The sequence below is a fragment of the Schistocerca serialis genome, chromosome 1 (assembly GCF_023864345.2).
Source record: "Schistocerca serialis cubense isolate TAMUIC-IGC-003099 chromosome 1, iqSchSeri2.2, whole genome shotgun sequence".
NCBI classification, from domain to species: Eukaryota; Metazoa; Arthropoda; class Insecta; order Orthoptera; family Acrididae; genus Schistocerca; species Schistocerca serialis.
The window spans coordinates 428,646,377-428,666,966 of NC_064638.1; the positions used below are offsets into that span (position 1 = coordinate 428,646,377).

Genomic DNA, 20,590 nt, shown 5'->3' on the forward strand with positions numbered 1-20,590 from the left:
TTTACCTATTTGAAAGTACAGTGAATAACAATAAAAAAGGACATATAGTGACAGTTAAAGTCAATACAAATAAACAATGGATTTAAAATAGGTGATAACAATGAAACAGATGTACGAACAACGAAAGAAGAAATTAAGCAACTAAACTGTGGCACCATCTGTTGCTGTCAAAAGTAAGGACAAGAAGTCCATAAGAAATACATGGACATAATAGCTTGTTTACAAAACAGACAAGTTATTTACAAAATTCCGTAACTCAAACGTAAAATATAGGATATAGAAATAAACTGGCGTCTTTATGAGGAGAATTATGCCACTGCTCAATTATACTCTTCGAAAAACTATCATCATTCTCTCGTAAAATGTCTGATTCTTGGTAATCAGCTGGTCACTAAGACTAACATGTTTAGCTACGAGAGTGATCCACATTCTCCAATTTCTCCAGCAGAGCCAGTCTTTTACTCTTGGGTGCGAGATGAAAACTTTGAAGCGATCCGAGTACGGGCTCTGCGCACCTGCTATCTTTTAAATCCTCGGCGAATGAAGAATTATTTTTAATCGTATCTTTTTTAGTGAGCATATGCTCCAGAAATCTTGTTCTGGAGATCCAGCTGGTCTGTCCCATGTAAGATGTAAGACATAGTGTGCATCATACTTTATGAATGCTGGAATGAGAGAATTTGTCATTACGTGGGTGCTCGTTATGTAATAGTGGATTTTAGTATTTCGCAAAACTTTTTACCACCTTCTTGTGCTACATAGGGCATACCGCTAATTTGATTTTATGTATTTTTCCTATGTAGGATTTCTGAGGATATCTCGAAACGGCAAAAGACGTCAATAAATCCTATGACATTTTTGCAGCCTAGAATGTTTCTGCCTACTGAAAACATTGTGATAATCCCAAAATGCAGTGGTCATCGCCTTACCGCCTTATCAGTCTTCATCGGAGTACTTTCATCGACCTCCGTCTCTTTCGAGTTTCACCTGGACTTGCTATTGACAGCAAACTTTAGTAGCACTCCTGCAGTTATCCATTACAGAGATAACCGCACTGCAAGCTGTCACTTTGCTGCGACCTTTATTCTTAGCAATATTTTTGATCCTGTATAATCCAGCCTTGCAAAGCAGCCCTGCGTAACACATATAATATGTACTATACTTTCTTGTTATGGTAGGTCACATATTCCTATTTATGTGACAATTACTCTGCCACACATATCCATATATTTTTCTGTGGTGTACAACTTGGTTCACATGTATATATGCACAGTCCTCCATAGCATAGTATGACTTTTCCCGATCTATGGCAGGTTTTATGAAGTAAAACTCCGTCCAACTAAAAGACAACTCTATACTTGTCATACTTGGATTGCGGTTCTTTTTAGCATCACCACGTTCAATACATAATATTTGCATTCTACACTATTAAACACAGTTGCTGTGAATAATTATACCTCATGGCTTTAATACTCTACAAGGGAAGGTTCGTACATACTTAGTAGTTTGATGTTACATACTGAACCTATGCACTGCAAGTTCTACTTTGTCATTGTCCAGAATACATGTTTCCTATCTCTTCGTCCCTCTCCCCCATATGCAATGCTTTATTATTTCTAATACAGGGCTGTGTGTGGGTTTTGGTGGGTGCTACTGTTTGGGGTCAGCCACACCACAATGCCGGCCGTTGTATCCGAGTGGTTCTAGGCGCTTCAGTCTGGAACCGCGCGGCCACTTCGGTTGCAGGTTCGAATCCTGCTTCGGGCATGGGTGTGTATGATGTCTTTAGGTTATTTAGGTTTAAGTAGTTGTAAGTTCTGGGGGACTGATGACCTCAGATGTTAAGTCCCATAGTGCTCAGAGCCATTTGAACCACACCACAATGAATGAGATGTTGAGTTGAAGAGAGTGTAAATAAATCAGAATTTTCCATCAAAAATCCTGAGAGTGGATTTTGCAGTAAGAATTATTACACCATGACAATTTATTACGGAATTACTGTTGTTTAGTATTAAATAACTGCAGTTTTAACCATTCCGTACTCTGTGTTCTCTAAATAATCGTTGATTCTGTAGTATGTGTTAGACTTAGAAATATTTGGATTTCAGATTTTTTGATCTTCTTGGGAAATTTATCGTAAAAGTTTATGCAGATGTAGAACATTCTTTTGTTTTTTTCTTATTTTTGTTTAATCTTGATGAATGTAAAAACTATCATGTTAACACGCCATCTACAGACTGTAGAATGAGTGCTGGCTCTGGATTGAGAACGCCGGGCACATTAACATCTACATCTACACCTACATGGTTACTCTGCAATTCACACGTAAGTGCCTGGCAGAGGGTTCATCGAACCATTTTCATACTATTTCTCTACCATTCCACTCCCGAACGGTGCGTGGGAAAAAGGAACAACTACATCTTTCCGTTGGAGCTCTGATTTCTCTTATTTTATTATGATGATCATTTCTCCCTACGTAGGTGGGTGTCAACAAAACATTTTCGCATTCGGAAGAGAAAGTTGGCGATTGAAATTTCGCAAATAGATCACGCCGCAAAGGAAACCACCTTTGTTTCAGTGACTGCCACCCCAACTCGCGTATCATATTAGTGACATTCACATCCCTATTGCGCGATAGCACGAAACGAGCAGCCCTTCTTTTCACTTTTTCGATGTCCTCTGTCCATCAGAGGACGGACAAGTGTAATATAGGCTGTCTCTTTAGTGGGTTTGTCGCATCTTCTAAGTGCTCTGCCAAAAAAGCGCAGTCTTTGTTTCGCCTTCCTCACGATATTATCTATGTGGTCTTTCCAATTTAAGTTGCTCGTGATTGTAATTCCTAGGTATTTTGTCAAATTGACAGCCCTTAGATTTGTGCGATTTATCGTGTACCCAAAATTTATCGGATTTCTTTTAGGACCCATGTGGATGACCTCGTACTTTTCTTTGTTTAGTGACAATTGCCACTTTTTGTACCATACAGAAATTCTCTCTAGATCATTTTGTAATTGGAATTGATCGTCTGATGATGAAAGCTGGTGTTTCAGCTAGCCTGGCTGTGGTTTTTAAGCAGTTTCCCACATTCAACCAACTGATTACCGGATTGGTATATATATTCCACCCCAGATATACTGTTCGCAAACATTTACAACACCTCTGCACATTTTGAATGTGAAAATGAGATGCAGATCGATAGGGTACACAAATTGTGACCTGTGGGTAGAGAAGGGGGGTGGGGGAGGACAGACGGGGTCGCAACAGCCACTGACATTGCCAAATTAGAAAGTTAACATGCCAACATTGTGACAATATGGAATAAAGACCAGGGAAAAAAGAATAAAATGTACACAGATCGATAGTACACCCCCTAGCATTTCACAGTTGGCAACGGGAACACACGTTTCCGAGAGACACCGATAGCAGTCACGCGAGGAACCAATGATGCGCGCCCAGTGGGCCACTCCTTCAGCGGCTCCGACTACCGGCAGCCTCTGCCGCCGCGATATAGGGTGGCCGGTGGCAGCTAAACGCCGCAGTCTCTGTCCCAAGCTTCGCAAGGCTTGTCTTAGTCAGCCTTCGACAATTCGCTCGTCCATTAGTAGTGGAAGCCTCACATTGCATGGCGCTTGTAGTTTGCTTCTCGTAACAGCTGGACTTTACTGCTGTTTGTTTGTAAAATTTCTTCGCAGTGCTTGGAGTATACTACAAGGTAAGTAAAACTTCTCTTTATTGTATTTACGACTCGCTAATGATTTCTGCTCCTGTCTATCTTCCCTGCGACGGCAGCTGCTTCTCTACGCAGTAGCCCACCTCTCCTTATTACTGTGTATGAAGTAGGACGCAACACTCTCCGTAAAAGTAAGCTAAGTAAGGCTCTTGCTCCATGATCATTGACGCTGCTGTTTGGGAAAACCACTAATGTTCAGGGGAAAGAAATACAGTAGGAGAAGAATGGATAGCTATGAGGGATGAAATAGTGAAGGCAGCAGAGGATCAAACGGGTAAAAAGACGAGGGCTAGTAGAAACCCTTGGGTAACAGAAGAAATATTGAATTTAATTGATGAAAGGAGAAAATATAAAAATATAGTAAATGAAGCAGGCAAAAAGGAATACAAACGTCTCAAAAATGATATCGACAGGAAGTGCAAAATGGCTAAGCAGGGAAGGCTAGAGGACAAATGTAAGGATGTAGAGGCTTATCTCACTAGGGGTAAGATAGATACTGCCTACAGGAAAATTAAAGAGACCTTTGGAGAAAGGAGAACCACTTTCATGAATATCAAGAGCTTTGATGGAAAACCAGTTCTAAGCAAAGAAGGGAAAGCAGAAAGGTGGAAGGAGTATATAGAGGGTCTATACAAGGGCGATGTACTTGAGCACAATATTATGGAAATGGAAGAGGATATAGATGAAGATGAAATGTGAGATACGATACTGCGTGAAGAGTCTGACAGAGCACTGAAGGACCCGAGTCGAAACAAGGCCCCCGGGGTAGACAACATTCCATTAGAACTACTGAGAGCCTTGGGAGAGCCAGTCCTGACAAAACTCTACCATCAGGTGAGCAAGATTTATGAGACAGGCGAAATAGCCTCAGACTTCAAGAAGAATATAATAATTCGAATCCCAAAGAAAGCAGGTGTTGACAGTTGTGAAAATTACCGAACTATCAGTTTAATAAGTCACGGCTGCAAAATACTAACGTGAATTCTTTACAGACGAATGGAAAAACTGGTAGAAGCCGACCTCGGGGAAGATCAGTTTGGATTCCGTAGAAATGTTGGAACACGTGAGGCAATGCTGACCGTACGACTTATCTCAGAAGAAAGATTAAGGGAAGGCAAACCTACGTTTCTAGAATTTGTAGACTTAGAGAAAGCTTTTGAGAATGTTGATTCGGATGCTCTCTTTCAAATTCTGATGGTGGCATGGGTAAAACACAGAAAGCAGATGGCAGTTATTAGAGTTGAGGGGTATGAAAGGGAAGCAGTGGTTGGGAAGGGTTTGAGACAGGGTTGTAGCCTATCCCCGATGTTATTCAGTCTGTATATTGAGCAAGCAGTAAAGAAAATAAAAGATAAATTCGGAGTAGGTATTAAAATCCATGGAGAAGAAATAAAAACTTTAAGGTTCGCTGATGACACTGTAGATCTGTCAGAGACAGCAAGGGACTTGGAAGAGCAGTTGAACGGAATGGACAGTGTCTTGAAAGGAGGGTATAAGATGAACATCAACAAAAGCAAAACGAGGATAATGGAATGTAGTCGAATTAACTTGGGTGATGCTGAGGGAATTAGATTAGGAAATGAGACACTTAAAGTAGTAAAGGAGTTCTACTATTTGGGGAGCAAAATAACTGAAGATGGTCGAAGTAGAGAGGATATAAAATGTAGACTGACAATGGCAAGGAAAGCGTTTCTGAAGAAGAAAAATTTGTTAGCATCGAGCGTAGATTTAAATGTCAGAAAGTCGCTTCTGAAAGTATTTGTATGGAGTGTAGCCATGTATGGAAGTGAAACGTGGACGATAAATAGATTAGACAAAAAGAGAATAGAAGCTTTCGAAATGTGGTGCTACAGAAGAATGCTGAAGATTAGATGGGTAGATCACATAACTAATGAGGAGATATTGAATAGAATTGGGGAGAAGAGGAGTTTGTGGCACAACTTGACAAGAACAAGGGGCCGGTTGGTAGGACATGTTCTGAGGCATCAAGGGATCACAAATTTAGCATTGGAGGGCAGGCAGCGTGGAGGGTAAAAATTGTAGAGGGAGACCAAGAGATGAATACACTAAACAGATACAGAAGGATGTAGGTTGCAGTAGGTACTGGGAGATGAAGAAGCTTGCACAGGATAGAGTAGCATGGAGAGCTGCATCAAACCAGTCTCAGGACTGAAGACCACAACAACAACAATAACAACAACAACTGATGTTCCGTCATGTGCATAATAAATGGGTTGGTGTACTCATATGGTGGTGCAGTTATAGATGACAGCTGTTTAGCCAGATCTTTACACAGAGTTGAGTTACTACTTTTTAGTTATAACGGCACTTTTCTGTAGGATAAAGACTGTGTCCGTTTTGTGTGACACCCACTCCCCAGGAAAGTGGTCCGTAATTATAGAGTGCATACAGGAGTGGTAGGTACTGTACACTCTTAAGACTTCCAGATTGGCACACCGTGCTACAGCGAGGTCTTTGTCCTCAGTGTGGTGTGAGACGCCTTGCGTGAAGGTGGCGGATTGCGGCTGGCTTGCCGCGCTGCTACGTCAGGAGCCACGGCCTCCCGGCGTCGAAGAGGCGATGCGCCGCCGCGTCTGTGGTTGGCAGGGCCGCTTCGTGCTCGTCTGCTGCGGGTCGCCGCCGGACCAGCCACAACCACAACCACAAGCACCGCCGGAGCCGCAACCACTGCCGGAGCCGCAGCCGCAGGGGCCCGCCTGGCCACAGAACCCGCTGCAGCACCCCAACATACGGCTCCTGCCCATGTGAGTGGCGCCGTTTCTTGCTTTCTGCTCTTTCAATCTTTTATACTGGCCAGTTACAACTGGCTACAAGATGAATCCCAACTCCGTCGATAACATTTCGGACGTTGTGTATCCATATTTTCCGTGTATTTTGGTGTACCAGTGGTTTCTGCTGGCTCGTTACAGACAAATAAATATTGATTTAATCCGAATGCTTTTCGATGACAGGTGTATAGCATATACACTACTGGCCATTAAAATTGATACACCACGAAGTTGACGTGCTACAGACGCGAAATTTAACCGACAGGAAGAAGATGCTGTGATATGCAAATGACTAGCTTTTCAGAGCATTCACACAAGGTTGGCGCCGGTGGCGACACCTACAACGTGTTGACATGAGGAAAGTTTCCAACCGATTTCTCATACACAAACAGCAGTTGCCTGGTGAAACGTTGTTGTGATGCCTCGTGTAAGAAGGAGAAATGCTTACCATCACGTTTCTGACTTTGATAAAGGTCGGATTGTAGCCTATCGCGATTGCGGTTTATCGTATCGCGCCATTTCTGCTCGCGTTGGTCGAGATCCAATGACTGTTAGCAGAATATGGAATCGGTGGGTTCAGGATGGCAATACGGAACGCCCTGCTGGACCCCAACGACCTCGTATCATTAGCAATCGAGATGACAGGCATCTTATCCGCATGGCTGTAACGCATCGTGCAGCCACGTCTCGATACCTGAGTCAACAGATGAGCACATTTGCAAGACAACAACCATCTGCACGAACAGTTCGACGACATTTGCAGCAGTATGGACTATCAGCTCGGAGACCATGGCTGCGGTTACCCTTGACGCTTCATCACAGACAGGAGCGCCTGCGATGGTGTACTCAACGACGAAACTGGGTGCGCGAATGGCAAAACGTCATTTTTTCGGATGAATCCAGGTTCTGTTTACAGCATCATGATGGTCGCATCCGTGTTTGGCGATAGCGTGGTGAATGCACATTGGAAGCGTGTATTCGTCATCGCAATACTGGCGTATCACCCGGCGTGATGGTATGGAGTGCCATTGGTTACACGTCTCGGTCACCTCTTGTTCGCACTGACGGCACTTTGAACAGTGGACTTTACATTTCAAATGTGTTACGACCTGTGACTCTACCCTTCATTCGATCCCCGCGAAACCGTACATTTCAGCAGGATAATGCACGACCGCATATTGAAGGTCCTGTACGGGCCTTTCTGGATAGAGAAAATGTTCTACTGCTGCCCTGGCCAGCACATTCTCCAGATCTCTCACCACGAGCAACTGGCTCGTCACAATACGCCACTCTCTACTCTTGATGAACTGTGGTATCGTGTTCAAGCTTCATGGGCAGCTGTACCTGTACACGCCATCGAAGCTCTGACTCAATGCCCAAGCGTATCAAGGCCGTTATTACGGCCAGAGGTGGTTGTTCTGGCTACTGATTTCTCAGGATCTATGCACCCAAATTGCTTGAAAATGTGATCACATGTCAGTCTAGTATAATATATTTGTCCAATGAACACCCGTTTATCATCTGCATTTCTTCTTGGTGTAGCAATTTTAATGGCCAGTAGTGTAGACTTAGTACCCAGCAGTGACATGTGAAAAATTTTTGGTGGATGTTACTACCCAAGTTTCCTGCTTATCCCAAGTGGTTGCCATAACTTCTTCTGCTGTCCGTGCACGCACCGCGATTTTCACGTGTTGCGCTGACTACATCTTTATATTGTAGACCCGGCATAAATGTTTATACGACACTATAGGGTAGGAAATCTATACCTAGGCTATTTTGTCGAAAACTGACATTTTTAGACAGTGACTGTGTACAAAACACAGGTTGGTTCTTGAAGAGACGATAACAGCAACTGACCACCTTTTATAACGTCGTTTATTTGCATAAACTGCGCCGTGACACGTTTAAAATTAACAGGTTCATCATAAGATGGCTTCTTCACGTTAAGATACATTTTTGTTGTAGTTTACATTACTTTTCACTTTGTTACGTCCACTGGCGTAATATTTATTTTTGCATATCTGTCCCTCATCATTTACTTTGCTTCGATTGTACACCATAATATTTACATTATTTCATGGCGATTAATCTTTGTAACAACCTAGCTGCTTTATTTGTGTATCTTAACTGTAATAATTTATCATTTAAGATAAACTGTAAGTAATGAAACTTTTGCACTTTGTAAAATTTTTACTGTCACTTCGCAGCACATATAGAAATATCTTTGAGGGACATATTCTTTGACACTGGTAGGGTGTTATATCGGCATCTTTGTATACATCCTTCCATATGGCGAAATATTTTTGGTGTGTGTGATTGGTGCTTTACATTATGTGAATACATATATATCAAAGAAGTGCTTATACACACTGAGGTGACAAAAGTCGTGGTATAGTGATATTCACATATACAGATGACAGTAGTATCGCGTACACAAAGTATGGAAAGGCAGAGCTGTCATTTGTACTGAGGTGATTCACGTGAGGTTTCCGCCATGATTCCGGCCGTACGACGGAAATTACAGATTCTGAACGCGAAATAGTAGTTGGAGCCAGACACTTGGGACATTCCGTTTTGGAAATCATTAGCGAATTTAATATTCCGCTATTCACAGAGTCAAGAATGTGTCGAGAACACCAGATTTCCAGCATTACCTCTCAACAAGAACAACGCAGTGGCTCATGGCCTTCACTTAACGACCGGAAGCAGAGGCGTTTACGTAGAGGTGTGTCCTAACAGACAAGCAATAGTGCATAAAATAACCACAGGAATCAATTTGGCACGTACGACGAACGTAAGCGTTAGGACAGTGCGCCGAAATCTGGCGTTACTGGGCTATGACAGCAGACGACCGACGCGAGTGCCTGCTCTAACAGCACAACATCGCCTGCAGCGCCTCTCCTGGACTTGAGTCCATATCCGTTGGTCACTAGACTACTGGAAAACCGTGGTCTTCTCTGATGAGTTCCTATTTCGGTTGGTAAGAGTTGATGGTAGGGTTCGAGAGTGGCTTAGACCCCATGATGCCATGGACCTAAGTTCTCAACAAGGCACTGTGCCAGTTGGTGGTGGCTCCATAATGGTGCAGGTTGTGTTCGCATGGAATTGACTGGGTCCTCTGGATGTTCGGCTACTTGGAGACCAGTTGCAGCGGTTCATGAAGTCATTTTCGCAAAGACCGATGGAATTTTTACGGGTAACAGTGCGCCATGTCATTGGGGTACAAATGTTCTCGGTTGGTTGAAGAACATTCTGGAATTCGAGGAAATGGTTTGGCCACCCAGATCGCCCACCACGAATCCCATCGAACATTTATGGAACATAATCGAGGCGTCAATTCGTGCACAAAATCCTGCACGTTCAACACTTTCGCTGTTATGGACGGCGTATCCCATGAGTTTTGTCACCTAAGTGTGTGTCACTATTGGGTAGTGAATCTATATCTAATACAGCTCATGTCAAAGAGTTCTATCGGCGAATAAATTTCGAAGTATTTCGTACAGTCGTGGATGGTCGACAGCGTCTCTTTAAGATATGCATGTTAAGTAATGGTTTACTCGTCCTCCGTGCGTAATGGGTTATTTTGCTGCCTGGAAAGCACACTTCCTTAATCACATCTGCTTCTTTATCTCTGACTCAGATAAGTTTCTCGTCTTCTCATTACTTCTACCTCTCATTAGTTCTACACAGATACTCCGCAAGGGACTGTACGGTGCGTGGCGGAGGGTACCATGTACCATTACTAGTCATGTCCATTCCTGTTCCACTCGCAAACAGAGCGAGAGAAAAATGATTTTCTGTATACCTCCGTATGAGCTCTAATTTCTTGTGTCTTATCTTCGTGGTCCTTACGCGCAATGTGTATTGACGGCAGTAGAATCGTTCGGCAATCAGCTTCAAGTACCGGTTCTCTAAATTTTCTCAGTAGTGTTTCTCGAAAAGAGCATCGCCTTCCCTCCAGGGATTCCCATTTGAGTTCCTAAAGTAACTCCGTGACACGTGTTGTTAGAACCTACTGGTAACAAATCTAGCAGCCTGCCTCTAAATTGCTTCGATGTCTTCGTTCAATCCAACCTGGTACGGATCTCAAACACTGGAACAGTATTCAAGAATACGTCGCACCAACGTCCTATAAGCGATCTCCTTTCTAAACTTCTCCCAATAAACTGAAGTCGAAGCCCTCCCTACCACGGTTCTCACATGCTCGTTCCACCTTATATCGCTCTGCAACGTTCCGCCCAGATATTTAAACGACATGACTGTGTCAAGCAGGACACTAGTTATACTGTATCCCAACGTTATAGGTTTGATCTTCCACATTTAGGACCAGCTGCCACTCAACATTCCAACTAGAAACTTTGTCTATGCCGTCGTATATCTTCCTATAGTCACTCAACTTCCACGCCCTACCGCACACCACTGCATCATCAGCAAATAACCGCAATTTGCTGCCCATCATGTCTGCCAAATCATTTATGTATATAGAGAACAACGGCTGTCCTGTCACACTTCCCTGGGGCACTCCTGACGATACTCTTGCCTCTGATGAACACACGCCGTCGAGGACAACATACCGGGTTCTATCACTTAAGAACTCTTAGAGCCACTCACATATCTGCGAACTTATTCCATATGCTCGTACCTTCGTTAAAAGCCTGCAATGGCGCACCGTGTCAAATGCTTTCCGGAAATCTAGAAACATGGAATATGTATGTTGCCCATCATACGTAGTTCGCAGTATATCGTGTGAGAAAAGGGCAAGCTGAGTTTCGCATGAGCGATGCTTTGTAAAACTGTTCTTATTCGTGGAGAAAATGATCTCGGGCTCGGGAAAATCTTTTATATTGAAATTCACAATACGTTCAAAGATTCTGCAGCAAACAGAAGTTAGAGATATTGGTCTGTAATTTTGCTGGTCCATTCTTTTACCCTTCTTATGCAGGGTGGTCCATTGATCGTGACAGGACAAAATATCTCACGAAATAAGCGTCAAAGGAAAAAAAACTACTAAGAACGAAACTTGTCTAGCTTGAAGGGAGAAACCAGATGGCGCTATGGTTGGCCCGCTAGATGGCGCTGCCATAGATCAAACGGATATCAACTGCGATTTTTTGAATAGGAACCCCCATTTTTTATTACATATTCGTGTAGTACGTAAAGAAATATGAATGTTTTAGTTGGACCACTTTTTCGCTTTGTGACAGATGGCGCTGTAATAGTCACAAACATATGGCTCGCAATTTTAGACGAACAGGTGGTAGCAGGTAGGTTTTTTTTAAATTAAAGTACAGAACGTAAGTACGTTTGAACATTTTATTTCGGTTGTTCCAATGTGATACATGTACCTTTGTGAACTTATCATTTCTGAAAACGCATGCTGTTACAGCGTCATTACCTATAAATACCACATTAATGTAATAAATGCTCAAAATGGTGTTAGTCAACCTCAATGCATTTGGCAATACGTGTAACGACATTCCTCTCAACGGCGAGTAGTTCGCCTTCCGTAATGTTCGCACATGCATTGACAATGCGCTGACGCATGTTGTCAGGTGTTGTCGTTGGATCACGATAGAAAATATCCTTTGACGACCAATCCACCTGTCATGCAATATGCTGTTCAATACCGCTTCAACTTCACACGAGCTATGTGCCGGACAAACATCATGTTGGAAGTACATCGCCATTCTGTCATGAAGTGAAACATCTTGTAGTAACATCGGTAGAACATTAAGTAGGAAATCAGCATACATTGCACCATTTAGATTGCCATCGATAAAATGACGGCCAATTATCCTTCCTCCCATAATGCCGCACCATACATTAACCCGCCATGGTCGCTGATGTTCCACTTGTCGCAGCCATCGTGGATTTTCCGTTGCCCAATAGTGCATATTATGCCGGTTTACTTTACCGCTGTTGGTGAATGACGCTTCGTCGCTAAATAGAACGCGTGCAAAAAATCTGTCATCGTCCTGTAATCTCTCTTGTGCCCAGTGGCAGAACTGTACACGACGTTCAGAGTCGTCGCCATGCAATTCCTGGTGCATACAAATATGGTACGTGTGCAATCGATATTGATATAGGATTCTGAGCACCGACGTTTTTGAGATTCCCGATTCTCACGCAATTTGTCTGTTACTGATGTGCGGATTATCCGCGACAGCAGCTAAAACACCTTCTTGGGCATCATAATTTGTTGCAGGTCGTGACTGACGTTTCACATGTGGCTGAACACTTCCTGTTCCTTAAATAACGTAACTATTCGGCGAACGGTCCGAACACTTGGATGAAGTCGTCCAGGATACCGAGCAGCATACATAGCAGACGCCCGTTGGGCATTTTGATCACAATAGCCATACATCAATACGATATCGACCTTTTCCGCAATTGGTAAACGGTCCATTTTAACACGGGTAATGTATCACGAAGCAAATACCGTCCGCACTGGCGAAATGTTACGTGGTACCGCGTATTTATATGTTTGTGACTATTACAGCGCCATCTATCACAAAGGGAAAAACGTGGTCCAACTAAAATTCATATTTCTTTAAGTACTACACGAATATGTAATAAAAATGGGGGTTCCTATTTATAAAAGACGCAGTTGATATCCGTTTGATCTATGGCAGCACCATCAAGCGGGCCAACCATAGCGCCATCTGGTTTCCCCCTTCAAGCGAGACGAGTTTCGTTCTTGGGGTTTTTTCGTTTGATGCTTATTTCGTGAGATATTTGGCCCGGTCACTATCAATGGACCACCCTGTATACTGGAGTCACCGGCGTTTTTTTCCAGTCGCTTGGTACTTTGAGCTGGGCAAGAGATTCACGATAAATGCATGCTATTGCCGTAGAGTACTCTTCGTAAAATCGAACTTGGGTTCCATCCGGACCTGTTGATTTATTTGCTTTCAGATCTTTCAGTTGTTTCTCTACGCCATGGATGCTTATTTCTATGTAGTCCATACGGGAGTCTGATGATTAAATGACGGTATGTTTGGATGATTCTTCTGTGTGAACGATTTCTTAAATCTTCTGCTTTCGTTTATCTGTCTTCAACTGCCTCACCAGACTGTTCAACAAGGGACTGAATGGGAGCTTTACAACCGCTTAGAGATTTTACAAGACCAGAATTTTCTCGGACTCTCTGCCAGATCTTTCGCTAAGGTGTGACTGCTTAATGTTGTATGCTTCGCGCATAGATCTTTTCACATTATTTTTACATTCTCTAGTAACCTCCGCTTGTATTCATTTGAGCGTCCCTTTTGAACCGAGAATGCAACAGCCTCTGCTTCCTCCGAATTTCGTTATTAAAACACGACGAGTCTTTTCCATCATTTATCCACTTACTAAGCACATAACTCTCCGGACCATGATTTACAATGTGCTTAAATTTTACCAAAATTCTTCTACATCCAATTCACTGGAACTAAATGACGTCAGTTCACTATCTAGGTGAGATGTTAATAACTGCATATCTGCTCTGTCTAGCAGAAACGCTCTTCTAGCCTTATTGACTGATTTATTAACTTTCATAATCATAGTTGCTACAATGCCATCATGATTGCTTATCCCCATTTCTATACTGGCTGTGTCGATAAGGTCTTTAAGATATTTCCACTGCGTGTGGCCGGCCGAGCTGCACAAGACATTTTTCAGAAAACGTGTTCAAAAGTATTTCACATGACTGTCTGTACCCCCCTCCCACCAATCCATTGACATCCCAGTCTATACTTGGTAGGTTAAAGTCGCCTCCAGATACACACATCCAAGAAAGTTTTGCATCACCCCTGTTCCCAGAACTCCTGAAAGTAGGCGTTGACTGTGAATACAATCACAGACACAGTCACTTTGATTGTTCAGAGATGTCACAAGACCCACCCGAAGATGTAAACAACCATGCACCATGCATGAGCAGCGCCTATTAGAAGGAGGCGGTCCGACAGCCGATCAGTTCCAGCCATTCCACCAGGAAGGAGGTACACAGCTCGTGTTTTCTGTAGTTCAACCATGCCTAGGCGCTCAATACCGCAATTCGATCGCGTCCGCACTGTTACTTTTTGCCACGAAGGGCTCTCAACAAGGCAAGAGTCCAAGCGTCTCGGAGTGAACCAAAGCTATGTTGTTCAGACATCGAAGAGATACAGAGAGACAGGAACTGTCGATGACATGGCTCACTCAGGACGCCCAAGGGCTACTACTGCAGAGGATGGCGGCTACCTAAGGATTATGGCTCGGAGGGACCTTTACAGCAACGCCACCATGTTGAATAATGTTTTTCGAACACCCACAGGACGTCGTGTTGCGACTCAAACTGTGCGCAATAGGCTGCATGATGCGCAACCTCACGACGTCCATGGCGAGGTCCATCTTCGCGACCACGACACCATGCAGCGCGGTACAGATGGGCCCAATTAGATGCCAAATGGCTCAGGATTGGCATCACATTCTATTCACTGATGAGTGTCGCATATGCCTTCAACCAGCCAATCGTCGGAACGTGTTTGGAGCAACCCGGTCTGGCTGAACGGTTAGACACACAGTCCAGCGAGTGCAGCAAGGTGGAGGTTCCCTGCTGTTTTGGGGTGGCATTATGTGGGACCGACATACGCCGCTGGTTGTCATGGAAGGCGCCGTAGCGGCTGTACGATACGTGAATTTCATCCTCTGACCAATAGTGTAACCATATCGACAGCATATTGGCGAGGTATTCGTCTACATGGACGAAAATTCGCGCCCCCATCGTGCACATCTTGTGAATGACTTCCTTCAGGATAACGACATCGCTCGACTAGAGTGGCCAGCATGTTCTCCAGACATGAACGCTATCGAACATGGCTGGGATAGATTGAAAAGAGCTGTTTATGGACGACGTGACCCCCCAACAACTCTGAGGGATCTACGCCCAATCGCCGATGAGGAATGGGACAAGCTGGACCAACAGTGCTTTGATGAACTTGTGGATAGTGTGCTACGACGAATACAGGCATGTATCACTGCAAGAAGACGTGCTTCTGGGTATCAGAGGTACCGGTGCGTACAGCAATCAGGACCACCACCTCTGAAGATCTCGCTGTATGGCGGTACAACATGCAGTGTGTGGATTTCATGAGCAATAAAAAGGGCGGAACTGATGTTGATGTTGATCTCTATTACAATTTTCTGTTCAGGTTCCGGAACTCTCGGAACCGAAGTGATGCAAAACTTTTTTTGATGTGTGCCGTATTGCGTGATCGAGGTATTTACGCGCTATTGATTGTGGAGTTTCTTTGAATGATTCTAGAACTGTCATAGGAGAATCAAGTGGCCGGTAAAAACATCCAACAATTAACTTGGTTTCACCTACACCTGTTATGCGCGACCAGATGAATTCACGGTCACATTCCACTTCGACCTCAACAGAGACAATATTTTTGTCAACTGCATTGAGCACTCCCCCTCTCCCCATGGCCTCTAAACTGTCTTTCCGATATACGTTCCACAACTCGCTGAATATCTTCTGTCTCTCTTTGCTTTACTTTATCCATAAACGGTTCTCATTAGGCTGTTCATTCCATTCAACACATCCTGTAATTATTCCTCACTTTCATTGAAAACAGCAATGTTATCAGCTAATTTTATTATCGGTATCGTTTCACATTGAATATTAATCGCTCTCTTGAACCTTTCTTTTATTTCCGTCATTGCTTCTTCGGCATATAGACTGAACAGCAGAGGTCAAAGGTTAGACCCTTTCTAATCCAAGCACCTCGTTTTTGGTATTCCAGTCTTATTGTTCCCTACTGTTCTTGTGCATATTGTATATTACCATCTTTCCCTATGGCTTACCTCTTTTTTTTCTCAGGATTTCGAATGTCTTGCACCATTTTACATTATCGAACGTTTTTTCTAGGTTGGCAAAGCCTATGACCGTTTCTTTATTTTTCTTTAATCTTGGTTCCATTATCAACCGCAGCGCCAGAATTGCCTCTGCGGTGCGCCCACCTTTTTGAAAGCCAAACTGATCGTGATCTAACAGGTCCTCAATTTTCTTTTCCATTCTCCTGTATGCTGTTCTTGTCAGCAACTTGCATGCATGAGCGGTTAAGTTGATTATACCATAAATCTTGCACTTGTCGCCTATTGCTATCTTCAGAATTGTGTGGAAGATAATTTTCCGAAAGTCTAATGATTTGTCACGAGTTTTATACATTCTATACACCACCGTGATTTGTGGTTTTGCTGCTGCTTCCTCCAGTGATTTTAGAATTCCGATGAAATGTTATCTGTCCCACTGCCTTATTTGATCTTAAGTCATTCAAACCGCTTTTAAACTCTGATTCTAATACTAGATCCTCTATCACTTCACTGTCTACTCCAGTTTCTTCTCCGATTACGTCATTAGACAAGTCCTCTCGCTATTAGAGACCTTCAGTGTCCTCTTTCCACCTATCCACTGTCTTCTCTGCTATTAACAGATTTCCCATTGTACTCTTAATGTAACAGCTCTTGCTTTCGCCGAAGGTTGCTTTGACTTTTCTGTTTGCTAAGTTTGTTCTTCCACCAATCATTTATTATTAGACTCTTCACCTTTTTCGTGCAGCCATTTTGCCTTAGTTTCCGAGCACTTCCTATTTACTTCATTCCTAAGTGACTTGTATTTCTGTATTCCTGAATGTCCCAGAACATTTTTGTTCTTGTTTCTTTCGTCGATCAGTTGATACATTTCTTCTGTTACCCAACGTTTGTTCGCAGTTTCCTTCCTTGTACCTACCTTCTCCTTTCCAAATTCAGTGATTGTAATTTTTAGAGATGTCCATCCCTCATCAACGGAACGGTCTACTGAGCTATTCGTTATCGCAGTATCTGTGAGCTCAGAGAACTTCAAGTGTGTCTCTTCGTTCCTTGCTTCTTTCGTATTCCACGTCTTTGTGCATTGTTTCTTCTTGACTTGTCTCTTAAACTTTAACTTAATCTTCACCACTACTAAATTGTGAACGGCGTCTATTTCTGCTCCTGGGTACGCCTTAGAATCCAATATCTGCCTGACAATGACGTAATCTAAGTGGAACCTTCCCGTATCTCCGGTACTTTTCCAAGTATACCTTTTCCTCTTGAGATTCATGAACAGAGTATTCGCTATTAGTAACTGAAATTTATTGCAAAACTCAATTAGTCTTTCTCCTCTCTCATTTCTACAACTACTGGTAAGTCGCGAATCACTGCAACCTAAATCCCTTTGAACACTCTCACTGTACTCGTTTCTTACTCTTCCCCTACAAGTTGTACCCACCAACACAAAACTAAATTTGTGATTCCTTGGTGTCTCAGAATGTGTCCTGTCAGCCTATCCCACATTTCAGTCAAATTATGTCACAAACTCCTTTTCTTCTCAGTTTCATTCAATACCTCTTCTTTACTTACGTGGTTTATCCATCCAGTCTGCATCATTCTCCCTTAGCGCGACATTTAAAAAGCATCTATACTCTTCTTATGTTCCTGTCATCCATGTTTCACTTCCGTACAAGATTGCACTCAAGGCAAATGCCTTCAGAACAGACTTCCTAACACTTAGATTCATATTCGATGAAGACAAATTACTCTGCTTCAGAAACCCTTTTCTTACAATTGCCATCGTACATTTCATACAGGTTACTCTCTATTTAGGACATCGTAAGTTATTTTGGTATCCGAATAGCAAAGTTCGTCTGCTATTTTTAGTGTTAGATTTCATAATTTAAGTCCTTCATCGTCGGCTGATAAAATTAGACCCTTGTTTTGCTTTTATTAATTTTCATCGTATATCTTCCTTTCAAGACTTTATCCATTCCGTTCAACTGCACTTCCAAGTCCTTTGCTGTTCCTAACGAAATTACAGTGTCATCGGCAAACAGAAAACGTTTTCATTTCTGCTCACTGAACTTTAATTCACTTCTCAAATTTCCTATTCCCAGCTTGCTCAACGTACAGACTGATAACACCTGGGAATACGCTACAACCCAGTCTCAATCCCTTTCCAACTACTGCTTCTCTTTCTTGCCCTCCGACTTAAAACTGCTGTCTGCTTTCTTTACGATCTGTAAATTACCTTTGCTCTACGTGTTTTATCCCTGGTACCTTCAGAAAATTAGAGAGCGTTTTCCAGTCAACAATCTCAGAAGCTTTCTGCAAATCTACAAATGGCTGAACGTAGGTTTACATTTCCTTAACTTGTCTTCCAAGATACGTCTTAGGGGCGGTATTGCTACACCTCTTTCATCATTGCTCCGGAACTCAAACTCATCTTCACCGACATCGGCTTCTATCACATCTCCATTCTTCTGTAAATAATTAATGTCAGTATTTGGCAACTATGATTTATTAAACTGATTGTTCGGTAATATCCACTGACGTAGCACCTGCTTTCTTTGTAATTGGAGTCATTACATTGTTACTGAAGTCTGAGAGTATTTCTCCTCTGTCTCAAATCTTGTACACCAAATGGAATAGTTTAGTTAAGGCTGGCTGTCTCCTGTCTCAGTAGTTATGACGGAATATTGTCTACCACAAGGGCCTTGTTTGGAATTAGGTCTTCCAGTGGTCTGTCAGATTCTTCTCGCAGTATCACATCTCCCACCTCATCTTCATTTACGTTTTCTTCCATTTATATAATATTGCCTTCAAGTTCATTTTTCTTATATAGAGCCTCTAAATGTTCCTTCCACCTTTCAGCTTTCTCTTTTTTGCTTAGAACTCGTTTTCCATCTCACCTGTTGACATTCATTTGCCGAATTTTCATATTTTCTCTTTTGATCAGTTAAATTCAATATCTCCGGCGATACCGAAGGATTTCTACTAGGGATAGACTTTTTACCTATTTGATCCTCTGCTTCCTGCACTATTTCATGTATTAAAGCTACTAATTCGTCATCTACTGTATTCCTTTCCCCTGTTCTAGTTAACCACTGCTTAATGTTCCCCATCTCAACAGCCTCTGATTCTTTCAATATATACAGGTCTCCCCTTAATTTCCTGCCTTTTCCCAATTTCTTCAGTTTTAATCTACAGTTCATAACCAATAAATTGTGATCAGAGTTCACATTTGCCCCTGGAAATGTATTACGGTTCAAATTCTGGTTCCAAAATCTCTGCCTTATTATTCTATAATCAATCTGAAACCTTCTGAAGTCTCTAGGTTTTTTCCTGCTATATAACCTTGTTTCATGTTTATTAGGGATGATTAAATTATGCTTTGTGCAAAATTCTATCAGGAGGCTTCCTTTTTCATTCCTTTCCTCCAGTCCTTAGTCACCTACTAGTTTTCTTTCTCTTCTTTTCCCTGCTATCGAATTCCAGTCTCTGATCACAATTAGATTTTAGTGCCCCTAACTGTTTGAATAATTATTTTTATCTTATCATACATTTCCTGAATCTCCGTCACCTGCGGAGCTAGCTGGCATATAAAATTGCGCTTCTGTGCTTGATGTGGGCTTCGTGTCTATCTTGGCTGCAATAATGCGTTCACTACGCTGTTCGTTGTAACTTGTCCGCATTTCTATTTTCTCAGTATCTGCTCCTGCATTACACCTATTTGATTTTACATCTGTAGCCCTGTGCTCATCTGACTACAGGTTCTGTCCATTCTGCCACCAATAACGTCACACTATATCAAACGTCAATCTATCCATTTCCGTGTATGAAATCTCTAGCTTAGCAGCCAGATTAAGTTATCTAACATTCCACACTCTAATGCATAGTGTATCACCTGCAGGTACGAATGGAAAACTATTTTACTTCTGGAATATTTTACCCATGAAGATGCTATCATTTAACCATCGAATGGAGTTGCACGTCCTCACGAAAAGTAACGGTTGTTGTTTCCTGTTTCTCTCAGCTGTTCGCAGTACCAGTACAGAATGGCCAGGTTGGATGTTGCAAGGCTAGGCCAGTTAATCATCAAGACTGTTGTCCCTGCAATTGTTGAAAAGGTTTCTGCTCATCTTCAGGAATCACATGTTTGACCTCTCCACAGATACCCATTCCGTTGTGGTTGTGCCCATGGTACGGCTATATGTATCGTCGACGGATGCAAGCCACCCCATGTCGACAATGTGTT

General features: G+C 42.6%; 1 protein-coding gene across 1 annotated transcript in view; it reads left to right on the forward strand.

The window, feature by feature from the left end:
* The window catches only part of LOC126472311 (serine protease easter-like), a 78,667-nt gene that overhangs the window by 17,840 nt on the left and 40,237 nt on the right, over window positions 1-20,590 (forward strand). Inside the window, exon 2 of the mRNA XM_050099927.1 lies at window positions 6,213-6,492. Coding sequence (XP_049955884.1) covers window positions 6,213-6,492 — 280 coding nt within the window. The remainder of the gene's footprint in view (window positions 1-6,212; window positions 6,493-20,590) is intronic.